Source organism: Saimiri boliviensis, chromosome 1 (genome assembly GCF_048565385.1).
Source record: "Saimiri boliviensis isolate mSaiBol1 chromosome 1, mSaiBol1.pri, whole genome shotgun sequence".
Taxonomy (NCBI): Eukaryota; Metazoa; Chordata; class Mammalia; order Primates; family Cebidae; genus Saimiri; species Saimiri boliviensis.
The window spans coordinates 163101405-163114661 of record NC_133449.1 but is presented as its reverse complement, the minus strand read 5'-3'; the positions used below and the strand labels follow the sequence as shown (position 1 = coordinate 163114661).

Below are 13257 nucleotides of genomic sequence, written 5' to 3'. Positions count from 1 at the left end.
CTTTACGGGGAGCTGCCATGGACAAGAACAGAGAAACTTCCAGCAGTACTGTCTTCATCTCTGCCCATCCGGCCCCCACCTCCACGCGCAGGTGTCAAGGTCAACTAAGGTGCCTGGGAAAATTGGGGGCTGGGAGCCAGGTGACCTGGGCCTACCAAAGGTTCTCTCCACCAACTGTTATGCTACACTGGACAAGTATTTTCCGTCTCCGTGTCTCAGTTCCTTCTTCAATAAAACAGAAAACAAAATCTACCGGCCCACAGTCCTTAAAGGGTCTTTCCTCTTGGGATCCTGTAAAAATTCTCATCCTTCTCTTGGTCTCCCGTCAAAACCCCGAGGGAAGTCCTAATGGCAATCTTGCCTCTCCCCTTCTAAGATCTGCAGGCTGGGACCCGCCACCCCCAAGTCCACCACCTCGGTGGCGCTGGCTGCGTCTCTTCAGGGGAACCCGAGCACGGCCCGCGAAGTTGGTGCGCACTCTGCATCCTGGCGGCTCCAGATCCAGCCCAGGCGCAGCGCGACCCCAGCCCGCAGCCCTCTCCTCCCAGGTCGCCCTCCCAGGGTCCTTGTCCAGCCTCCGCCGGCGGAAAACGGACCCCAGGCGACTGGCGCTCACCCAGGCTACTACCCAGCCGAGTCTGGGGAGAGCGCTAAGTGGGGACGCCTGCTGGCAAGCAGCTCCCGCCTCCCTCCCAGGCCGGGGAGCCGCCCCTCCCGGGGTAGCTGCGCGCTGGGCGGCGCTCGGACCCCTCGGCAGCCGCAGGTGCCCGCCCCAGCCCAGCCCAGCTCAGTCCGGCGCAGCCCAGCCCAGCCCTGCGCTCGCAGCTGCCGCCGCTCCGAGGCACAAAGGTGCCTTTCCTTGCTCCTGCTCCTTGCTCCTTGCTCTGGAGTTCTTCTCTTAGCACCTGCTCCCTGGTTGAAAGCATCGTTCCGAGCCTCAGGGGAGGAATGAAGGAAGAATCGAGACTAGGTGAGTGGTGATCTAGATTTAACAAATAATAACAATAAACCAGCATATTAAAGGTCCTGATGGGAAGCTAGGAAGTTTAAGGAGAAGAGAAGACAAAGGCTGCTTATCAGGATAACTCACAAAACTAGATGCGGGCTGGGACCAATTCTAGCTATTTTGCACACCACCCAGTTTCCCCAGCCTGGTACTGACTCACGTGCAGACCCAGACCGACTTCAATAAATATTTGCTGGGTTGAGATAAGTGAGTGGAGGTGTTTCTGCTTGTTCTCCAGCATCTAAACAAGCAAAAATTAGCTGCCTTTGATGACTGACTTCATCTTCACCAGGACATTTTTCCCCAGGACCGAAAAAATAAAATGTGTTGTATTCACACAACGGACTGCTATGCAGCTCTTAAAAAGCTGAGGTCAGAGCTGTAGGGATCGGCATGCCTGTACCTAGATTTCAGAAGTATCACGGTAGATAGATACAGCAAGATACAAAATATATTCACTCTATTGTGCCATTTAGGTGACTTATTTTAAAACACTTGTCATGTTTGTAAAATCGTAGAACGGGTACTGTAAAATGTATATCACATCCCTGATTGTGGCTGTCTTTGGAAAGTGTGAAAGGGAAGTCAATTGGACATTAGGATTAAGATGGAAAAAATATTTCCCTAAAATTTTTTAAAAATGAAAATGATGATGTAAAGAAGACAAAATATAAACAATTGTTAATTGAGACACTGTTATTCACTTGGGTGTTTTTCATGGTTTTTTTTTTCTTTCTCTTATTTTAAAACATTTATTAATCTAAGAAGTTTTGTTTTTCAAATGCAAACAAAGTAAGGTGTGTCTATGCACATGCCGTGACAATGAAATCTAAAAAGTTCAGTCAAAAGTTGCAACTTTCTTGCATCACCCCCTATGTTTTCCAGACCTAGAAGACCACACCTCTTCACCTAGGGAGGCTTGGTGGTTACAGAAGCTTACCTGTTGACAGCCCCCAAAAGTGCAGGCAGAAGATGAAATGTCGGTATTAGCAAACTAGTCCCCAGTTAATAATCTGATAATCGGCCAGGTCAAGGTAGACTCTGAAAACTCCCTGCATCCCTGCAAGCCAAATTTCTCTTTGTTTTATATTTCATATGCTTTGAATTTTCATTTTCATGGATGGTAGCTGTCCTCTTGACATCCCAAAATGATGCTTAGGTAACACTGCAGATTTAGTGCCAGGAGATCAGGAAGGGTGTGGGGTTTGGTGAAAGAGTCCTACAACTCTACTGGGCTGTGTTCAGCAGAGTGCAAAGGATATGTCTCCATTTTCCTGCCAGAGAAAGTTTGATTTCTTTCTAGATGTGGAAAAAAAAAATCTAATTTGGTTATCCACATGGGAGAGAAAATGAAAAATAATTTTAAACTGGATTGTGTATGTTAGGTGCAATGAAGAAGATACTAAACCACCACCCAGTAGTTCCATCTGCTTCCCCCTTCCCCAGACATACACAAAAATGGTTCCCTGTTTGCATATTATCTTCCCACTAAAAATCACTGGGTCTGTGGTGAACAAAATTGTCTGCGCATCAGAATGGAACTCTGAAACATGGAAAATTGCTATAATATTCCTTCGTCTTTTTCTTTCTGATTTGACAACTTGCAAGGTCAATGCTTGGTGCATCTCAATGTTGCAGGACGACAGACTACTTGAAAAAGCTGAGGTGTGAAGAATGATGTAAGAATGACAGGACTGGGGTGCAGTGTGAAAACTACATGTACTCAGGTTTTAAGCACAAAATAAAATGAGAATGTAGTCGCTGCCTGCAGTTAACAATTGCAATTCCTTAAAATCAATGTTCCCTTTAGGACCATTCATCTCTTTCTAGTGCCATCAGTGGTTCAGTCCTTATACTTTCTCTCATTTGGATTTTAAATGCCATAATAAAGCACAAAGGACACCTCCATTTGCTTCTCCCTAACTCACCATAAAAAGTGCATCCCACTTACTTCTCAACTCCCTTGTCCACTGGAGTTAAAGGCCTTTTTTTTTTTTTTAACTTGAAGAAATAGTTGAGCTCTATCTTCCTGGATCTCAATAATTCCACCGAGCTTTCTTCAGCCACCTGTGGCCACCTGCCACTGCTCACTTCCTCTCCCATACCCTTTAATTGGTTGCTTTCTAATTGCTGACTCTCTTTGCTCTCTATTAATGATTCTTGTTAAAGTCCATAAGGCACTTTGCCAGCAGTTGGCTTTTAATATGAAAAATGGCATTTCCTTAATAAATCTGCCTTCAAAAGAATGCTTTACTTACATTTTCCTAATGGGAAAGTGAGCTTTTCTTCCACTTGCTTAAGGGGTTCCTCAGTTCTTTTTCAATAACTCATTCTTAACACTTTCTTCAATTCTGCCTGTAATCGATACTCCCTTCACATGTAAAGAGCTCAGGAGGAAATCAACTATTTTTAAAAAGACACAATTAGGAAATTCTGCTACTCTTAGAAATAGCAGGAGCTGACATTCATTCCTTGCATATTAAGTGCCAGGCATTGTGCCAGTTACCTTACATACACTGTCTCATTGTCTGCATCCATGACCATGCTTGTGCTAAGCATAGAATTTCCCTAAGCCAGATAGCTGAGCAGAATTTTAAAATATTATTTTGTGCAAAATCTAGAGCTTTACCCGTTCTTCCGGTAGATCTGAAGATCTGGGCCCATGTTTCCATGTGGTGACAATCTGTTTGATTTGAGAGCCATTACTTTGTTTGGATGGAGCCAATGTCATCATTGTCTGCCCGATGTGCTAATGTTAAATGTTTGGTCTGGCTCACTCATTTGCATTATCTGCCTGGCTCCTATAAGGATCCCAACTTGTCACTCCTGAGATAGACACTGTTATTGCCCCCATTCTAGAACAGAGAGGTTAAGTGACTGGGTCAAAGACTTTATCAGTGTCAGTTTTAGGATTGGAACACAGAATGCTGCCTCCCTTTACCATTATGTTTTAAAGTGGAGCAAAGCCATAAATACTTTTTTCAGGATTTTTTCTTGTTCACACATATCATTTAATTTGAGCCTCTTTAAATTTAATTTAAATTTAATTTGAGCCTCTTTAAATAGAGCGGCTAACAGTTTTGAACACTTACGCTATGAAACTGCTTTATGTATTGAGTTAAATGTATGTATGTCATACATTTATGTAATACATAGTTCAATATATAGTTATATATATAAAAATGTATATAACATACTTAAATATGATATAACAGTTATACATACATGTGTATTATTTAACTTAATATATAATGAGATAAGTATATGCATATTATACATTTATGTAACTCAATACATAGAGCTATATGTTCATAAATACAACACAAAGAGTTATATATATGCATATTACACATTTAACTTAATATAAAAGAGTTAAATGTATGTCTATCACATTCAGCTCTCCATTGAAGAAACGACCGTTATCTTCTCCAAGTTCAGAAGAAGGAAAAAGAGAAACATACTGAAATTCAGCAATTTGCTGGTATAGTAAAGTCCAACCCACAACTTTCTTCTTTTATGTCATAGTATCTTGCAGGGCAAGCAGAAAGAGATAGTTAATGCACCTCTACTACTAAAAAATAAAGTTTTGTTGTTGACCACCCAATAACAAGAAGAAAGTATAAAATCAGTGTATTTTCTCAGTAATATTTTTATTTTATAGTTGTTGAATAAAGCATTGCTGACTTAATTTTTAACTTTTCTACACATTTTGAAAAATACGTTGCTTTCCTCCCATTTTATAAGTCTAGGTCTGCTACTGATGACCCATGCAGTGTGTTCTCCTGGTGCCTGAGGTTTTTATTCTGAAATCATGGTTTTCAAACACAAAAGTCTTCATTACAGTGATACAGATGAGGTTAATGTTTCAGCCACAGTCTGTACTCGGGGTGCCTAGAGTATACCATATTATTAAGATACTATTTCTTTTCCTATCCTAGATATCCAACTAAGGCTTCAGGACATGTTTTGAGCAAAGATGGGTGTTTCTGCCAGGATAGTATAACTCGAGGATCCAGGACTAGGCAGATTCAACCATGGGAGCCAACACTTCGAGCAAACCGCCAGTGTTTGACGAAAATGAAGAGGGTAAGAAATGTGGGATAATGGCATGTAAAAAACAGAATTTTGCAAAATTCAAGTATACCCTTCTAGTTTCATAAGTAAAGCATGATCATGGTCTGTAGGACCTTGAAGGAAAAAGGCAGAGCTGCATGATTAAGCCTGAGAACTTGGTAGGCTCATAGTTAGGTTTTACCTTCCACTTTCCATGGGACCTTTGGCAGCTTTCCTAATCTCCACCATATCAATGTCCTTTGTCCAAAGGGAGCTACGGTTGGACACGTGGTAGATAGTTAAATGATTTGTTTGTCCTCTGTGCTGTTCCTTGGCAGTTGAAGCTACCCCTATTGCTCATTGTTATAGAAAATATATTATCAACATATACATGAATGATAACCAGTGCTCATAATATTATAGAATGAAGCTGTTCCTTCTGAATTTCCAACTGCCAAGCATTTGCATACTAGGCAAATCCCATAATGCTATGTCATAGAAAAAATAATCAGTTTTATTTAAGGAAAGGGAAAGTTTCCAGGCCAGATTCATCAAGACAAGAGAAAAGGCATGAGTCCTCCTGATTCTCCCATCAGTGAGGCATGCTGGCACTGGGCAATGCCTCCTCATGAGACCTGTCCTGTCTATATGTAAGTATGAACGGCATTGGCATATGCAGGTGGCAGCTGTTTATAGGTTGTCTGGGGAAAAAAATGCCCCAGGCCCCTGGTAGTAAGTATTCCAGACCTCTCTGAGAGGGAGCTCTTTCAAGTAATTCCCAGAGAGCTCTGCTCATTGGAACAGGGAGGAAAAGAATGTACTGAAATTGAGGAAATCTGAAACCAGTCCTACTACCAGTTACTTGTTAGGCTCAAGCAGTTTATTTACTGACTCTATCTTCAATTTCGTTATCGATAAAGTGAGGCGATAGGTTCGTTCCAACTCAAGAAGTTTATCATTTTGAGATCCTAAAGCAACTTTGTGAATTCTGAAGAAGCTTCTAAATCATCAAGGAAAGTTTATTGTGTTAGAATGCAAGTTTAACTGCTGAAATGGAAACTACAAATAACAGTGGCTTAAGCCAAATGGACATGTTTTTCTTTCTCATGTGACAATCTAGGCATAAGTAATCCAGATGATGTGTGGTTCCAGCCAGTTAGGGACTCTGATGCCAACTAGCTTACCTTTTTCCTTACCTTCCCATTTCTAGAGTGGTAACCTCAGGGTGGCTAACCCACCACACCAAATTCCAGCCAGTGACAGAGGTGAAAAGTCGGGGAGGTTATGCCCACTTCTTTTAAGGATTTGCTCTGGCTTGTCATGTTTGTTCACTTCCACTTACCTACATACAATTTCTCTTGTATCTAGGTAAGTGCAAGTAAACAAAAGGGAAATTTAGTTTGTTGTCTTGGGTGGCCATGAACCTTCCAAAAATAAGTAATTCTGTTTTATTACCAAAAAAAGGAGAATTAGCAGATTGTCATGATTGGGGACAACTATGCCTGCTGTAGTTGGGGTCAGCAATCTTAGTTTTGAATCTTTGGATGGAAATTCTTTCAAAAACAAAATATATGGCTGATCAGGATGTCTCGTTTCAAGCTATTCACTGTCAGTTTGAAGGCCCATCCTTACTATTTCTATGAAACAGTTCCTAGGAATTTTGAAATTATATAGCTAGAAAGGGGTCTTAAGAAAACTTCTTCTCATTGCTGTTTTTGTTGCCTTGCTTTAATTTATCAAACAGTAAAAGCAAAGATCTAGAGACTAGTGATATTACTTGATTTTACTGTCTTTAAAATGGAAAAACAAGTAGGCTTGCTCTTCATTTATTTGGTTTACTCTTCTTCCTGTGGACTCAGAGTTAATGTTGAACATGAGGCTGGTCGTCAGAGAGTGGTGTGGAAAAGAGAGGTCAGCTGCATGCTTTTAACTTGCTAGGGCTATGTGTCATTTGAAGATATTAGGATAGCATTACGATGAGGAAACACAGAAATGCCTAACTCTTCCTTGACTCAGCCAGGTGTTCTTCCTGTGGGGTGCACAAGAAAGCTGCATATCGAAAACATTGTGATAACTGATAAATAAGGGACCCCCCGCCCCCCGTTTAGTTACCTTAAGGGACTCTAGGAAAACCAGGTTGGAGGAGTTAGGCTTAGGGACCAGATACGTCTTTCTTAACACCCTCTAGGTCACCACCTTTTTGTTGCCCGGCTTCTTAGTCCAATGAGATGAATGCAACAGCCATAAAGGGAAGATCTGAACACAGCAACAAGTCTATACTTCCCAGAGATGCTAGGCTCTCTATCTGTCTACGCACACAGTTGTCAGGCTAAGGAAGTAGGAGGGTAAGTCCACCTACTAGAAACTCGTCACTCTCTAGACATGAGGAATAGAGGAGGAAACAAGACGGTCCTTGCTCTGTCTTTGTGAAGCCCATGTTCTGATGGTGGAAGGGTGACAATAAATAAGTAAATAATGCATAAACCAGACAATTTCACAGTGCCTTAAAGTGCCACCAAGGAAATGACTTTCAGTGATCTTACAGAGAGTGACAGTGATGGTGGGAAGGCCACTTTAGATAGGGTGGTTGGGGTTGTCATTTCTAAAGAGGTGACATTTGGGCTGAAGCCTGAAAGATGAGAAGAAGCCAGCTATGAAATCACATGAAAAGAATAGTTCAAGGACAGGAAAAACAAGTCCAAAATCCAAATAATGACAAAATTGGGATTGAATAATTGCCTATACCTTAACATTCTCTCATGAGCACGAGTTTGTCAAAGAGACTGTATTTATTGCCGTATTAACTTATCTGATTAAAAGATCATTGAGTTTTGAGAGAAAAAGTCTGCCATTCCAGGAAATTTACTTTTCTTTAAAATTCAGTACATTTCATAAAGTTCATTTGGCTCTTTGCATAAATCTGAATTGAGCACAAGGTAAGATTTTATCTGATTGCTGTGAAGCTGTGAAGCTTCTGACCAGGAAAAAACAACCAAAAAACACTGACTAATCAGAGAACACTAATGCCCATGTCATTTTGATATCCATATTTTTATATACATAATCAAACTGGGCCAGAACCAAGGGCACTAAAATGAGCCAAATTAATTATTTTAAAAATACTGCTGAAAAGAATCCAGTATGTCATTTAAAAAAACTGTTTAATATTTTCTTCAAGCTGTTTAATATTTTCAATAGATAGATATGAGAATAAAGTTTAACAAATTGTCCCAAGTAGTGTTATAAGAATTCTATCTCATGGAAAAAGTGTTTTTGTTCACTTTGAAGGTTATTAAGGAACAAGATAAGATGTTATTGGATATCCCTTGAGATAAGCTACTCTTGCAAGAATTCATCCTGACACTTGTATTTCATGTTGTTACATCTGATATCTGATATTGAACACATCATTTTATTAGTTACTTATGTTCATCTTTATTCAGTGAAAACAAAGTATAAGATTTACAGGCGGGATCTGGTGGCTCGCACCTGTAATCCCAACACTTTGGGTGGCCGAGGCAGGTGGATCATGAGGTCAAAAGATTGAGACCATCATGGCCAACATGGTGAAACCCTGTCTTACTGAAAATACCAAAAAATTAGCTGGGCGTGGTGGCGTGCACCCAAGTAGTCCCAGCTACTTGGGAGGCTGAGGCAGGAAAATCACTTGAACTCAGGAGACAGAGATTGCAGTGAGCTGAGATGGCAGCACTGTACTTCAACGTGGTAACAGAGTGAGAATTGCTTATTTGATTACTGTAGGTATCTTTCATAAATTAGATCTCAAATCATACTATTGCTTTGTTTTTTGGTTTTAGCATTTATATTTTAGGGCAAATCTAAGTCCTAATTATTTTTTTCATTATTGTGGTAAAACATATATAATAAAATTTGCCAGTTAATTATTTTAAAATATATGGTTTATGACATTAAGTACATTCACATTATCATGCAACCATCATCACTACCCATCTTCAGCACACTTCTATCTTCTCAACTGAAACTCTGTACCCCTGAAACAATAACATCTCCATTCCATCCCCTCCCCAGTCCGTGTTAACAACCATTTTACTTTATGTCTCTATGAATTTAACTACCCTATGTACCTCACATAAATGGAAGATATAATATTTGTTCTTTTGTGTCTGCTGTATTTCGTTTATCATATATTTTCAAGGTTCATCCATGTTGTAGCATGTGTCAAGATTCTCTTTCTTTTTAAGGTTGAGTCATATTCCATTGTATGGATATACCACATTTTGTTTGTCTTTTCATTAGTTGACACTGATTGTTCTGACCTTTTGATTTTTGTGAATAAGTCTGCTATAAACATTGGTGTACATATATCTGTTCAAGTCCCTGTTTTCAATTATTTTGGTTATACACCTAGAAGTAGAATCACCGGATCATGTAACTCTTTGTTTAACTCTTTGAGGAACCATCATACTGTCCTCTGCCTAATTATGTTTTGTGTTTTAGTAATGAGGCACAGCCTGGCATGATGGGCTAGAGTATTGGAAAGGCATACACAGGTTCAAATCTCAGCTGTGTCACATGTCAGTAATCTACATGTTTCTATGAGAAGAGTCAAAGGGGGTATAGCCTGGTTAACCATTATCAGACACTAGAGTAAATTTGACTAATTATAAGATATTCTAAGGAAACTTGAGATGCTGTGAGAGAAGTCTCCAAACCTAAATGATTACTAATGAATTAATTGGGGGGGGGGGGTGAATTTCTATTGTGAAAGTTATTTAACCTTTGTAAAGCCTCAGTTTCTTTATATGTAAAATGAAGGTAATAGTTGGGCATACTTCATTAGGTCTTTGTGAGGACTGAATAAATAATGCAAGTAAAACACTTAGTAAAGAATTGCACATAAAGTAACCACCCAATTAATGCTAATTAAGTGTTATTTACTAACATCAGAGTTTCCTAGTGTGAACTCTTCAAAGTACTTTAATTTCTGAGAGAAGCACAATTGATTAAATGCAGCTCTGTCGATGCCATGCTTGATTAGGCCTACTCATGATTCTATTGATTGGATTAACAGAATGGTAGATTTTATGGATTCTATTAAAACCCATATAAAAACACTTTAAAAGAAGCCCAGTTATTGACTGCACAAAAACATAATCTCATCTGATATATTTTTTGCTCTCACTGAGGTTTGTGTTTAAGGCAAAATCAATAACTAATTGGGATGAAAATAACTGAAGTTTACTTTTTCTGATTTAAGTCTAAAACGGACTCATAAGTAATCTCATTTGATCAACAGATGTAGTGAAAACTGTTCCCCATTCCCAACATGTGGATATTCTGAGAAATAATTAATGATGCAGAAAAACATTTTTTTGTTTTCTGAAATCAAAGAATAGGTGTGCAAGTAATATTTGTTTTTAATACTTATAACCATTTTTTTTTTAGTCTACTTTATTTTCTCTATCTGAATGCACTAGGTTTTTTTGGTTGGTTGGTTGGTTGGTTGGTTGGTATGGTTTTGCTTGCTTTCTTATATTTTAAACAATGAACATTTTAAAAATCCAATATTGAGGTCTTCAGACTGATTTAGAAAAAAAGCAATCTTTACAGGAGAAAGTGGACTTGTTATTCAGAGTCTAGGCAACAAGGGAAAACCTTGCAGTCATTATGAGTAACATATGTATCCAAGTTTATATGAAAAATGTAAAGGTGATAAAGTTGGCTTAGTTAAATCAACAACCAACCTTCTTCTAGAGTATTATGGCTAAGAAAATTTGGACTTAGTTTAAAAAGTTGCTCCAAAGAATTCATCAATGTCCTGAGTTTTGCAGAGAGAACTCAATTATTGCATTATTCTTTGGACTTGCTGAAAACTCAGTGTTCCACTTTTATTTGGCAACACTCTTCTCCTAGGATATGTGGCTGTTTCCAGTTTTCCAGCATCTTCAGTGACAGAGGCAATGGGATCCTTTAAAATGTTGGGCCAAGAAAATTGGCCACAGGGTTGCAATCCAAAAGAAATAGGATGTTGCTAAATTGATTCCAGCTATGAAGGACATTTGAAAACTTCTTTTGTTATTTTAATGTCTATGTATGCCCTATTTGCACTCAGCTGGATAGGCAAATGAATTTTTGACTTTCCCTTATCAGCCTTGATTAATGTTGTCTTGTATTTACTATTTTGCATTAGAACGGTTGAAAAAGTTAAAAGAAAAATTTCTCCAGCAAGAATTGGCTTCCTAAAAATTTAAGTCATCTTGGACAACCTAACATTTAGTAAAGGCATTTGTCATAAATAACCTCAAGTCCAATTTATGGCAACTGTTTTAATTTGTAAGGGCTTTATTTCTCCACACGAAGGAGAAACAAACTAGAAATCCAAGAAAACAGACCACAAACACTGAGCTAGTGATTCCAGCTGGAGTGTTCTCTGAGCAGTGAATTATGAATACTTGTTTAGGAGAATCAACTCAAATAAATTTAGCAAACCTATATCCTACCTTTAGAACTTCCAGTGTTTGTTAGTATATTAAAGTCTCTGAAATGACCTATAATATTGAAATCTCCGTCTTCTAATATTTTAAATATTTATTTCAAAATGAAATAATTTTTTTGTGAAAAACCTTTAATTCCTTGTGGCTCATAACATTTTGTGGGTCCCAGTTTGGGAAAAGAAAGGTTGTAATCATAGCTACTCTTGTTCTATTAGAAACATCTTTCCCTTGATTTTTCCTCCTGGTTTAAATGCAACAAATTTTTACATGTAAAGATCGCACCATTGCACTCCAGCCTGGACAACAAGAGAAAAACTCCATCTCCCAAAAAGGTGTAAAAACAATTCTTAGTTCATGAGCATGCAAAAACAGATGGTGGGTTAGATCTGGCCCATGGGCCATATTGGGCTGACTCCTGCTCTGAGCATCTTGCATACATTTCTTCACATGCTCTAGGAGATTTCTAATATCCACTCATAATCCTCTTGTCTTACACCAAGACTAGAATCTGTTCTTTGCAGATGCTTAATCAATTGACTCTTCACTGACTGTCATTCAGTTGATCAGTGTGAGCCAGTGGAATTACTTGGGCAGTAAATCTAGTGTTTTGGAGTGTAAAATATGCTATATTTGTAAGATATATTATTTAATGGATACACAACCTAAATTCAGTTAAATGGTTACAACCTGTAATGCATTTGAAATATGACTAGGCAGAATTTGCTTCCTACTATCGACAGTTATTTGATTGAGGAGCATCCAACAGTTGGTGTTAATCCTCTCATCCTGCCCCACTGTTCTACTTTGCAATTCGTTTGAAAGAAATTGTCGATGTATTTCTAACTTCTGAGCAAATGCATGAAGTGGGGTCTAGCAACAGGAAAAGAAACTTTTGCTGCCCATTGCTTGGTTTTGGCACCAGGCATAGATGTCAATAAATCCCAGACTTCCTGGGGTACCTTGTTTCAAAAAGGGAAGGGCTGACAGTGCAAACAGCTGCCATCAATTGGCCTTGGAGGCTGGCTCCTTGGAGAAGTTCCAGTTATGTTCTTAAAGGACCCACCAAGCTCTTCAAGTGTTAGCGGCAATCATTTGCTGCCAACCATTTGTAATAATGAAGGGCTGGTGAGCCAGTTAAGTGACTTTTTTTTTTTAAATCAGTGGACCCTAAGTGATAGGCTCTAGAGCTGACCTTCAACTTTAACTAATGTCATGGCATCAGAGGGTTACAGATTAAATCAGTGGTCCCAGTCACTCTCTGAGGACAAGTACCAAGTACAGCAAAGCTTTCATTAGTCTACAGTGGATGAGAAAAATTAGGACAATGTATAAGGGTCCCACCAACTTAGGAAAGCTATTAAAAATTTAGGTTTAGGATTATGTCATTTCTTGTATGTATGTGTGCTTAGTATTTATGCATAGTTTTTATGAGAATAAAAAGATTGGCCGTGTAAAGCACTAAGCTAGTGACTGGCACACAGTAATTGCTCAATAAATGTTAGCTGTTATTGCTATCATTTTATCATCAGATCAGTCCTCCATTTAAACATGGCAGGACTGGACTGAGGCACAGGAAGATTAAGCCACTGACCTTAAGTCAGATAGTCACATGGCTAGATCCTGAATCTTGATCTAAAATGAATCCCATTTATTTCAGTTATAGCTATCCTCTTAGGATGTTAATAAACATTGGGAATTGCTCTTCAGCAAGAATACATCAAA

The 13257-nt window shown here is 38.9% G+C and overlaps 1 protein-coding gene across 3 annotated transcripts in view; it reads left to right on the top strand.

Annotated features, from left to right (window-relative positions):
- The first annotated feature begins 771 nt into the window (after positions 1-771).
- Positions 772-13257, top strand: part of STK32A (serine/threonine kinase 32A) — a 154006-nt gene continuing 141520 nt past the window's right edge. For all 3 annotated transcript variants that reach the window (XM_074379670.1, XM_003933978.4, XM_074379666.1), the window contains exons 1-2: positions 772-970; positions 4945-5092. In XM_074379670.1, coding sequence (XP_074235771.1) covers positions 5084-5092 — 9 coding nt within the window. In that variant the 5' untranslated portion in view covers positions 772-970; positions 4945-5083. The remainder of the gene's footprint in view (positions 971-4944; positions 5093-13257) is intronic.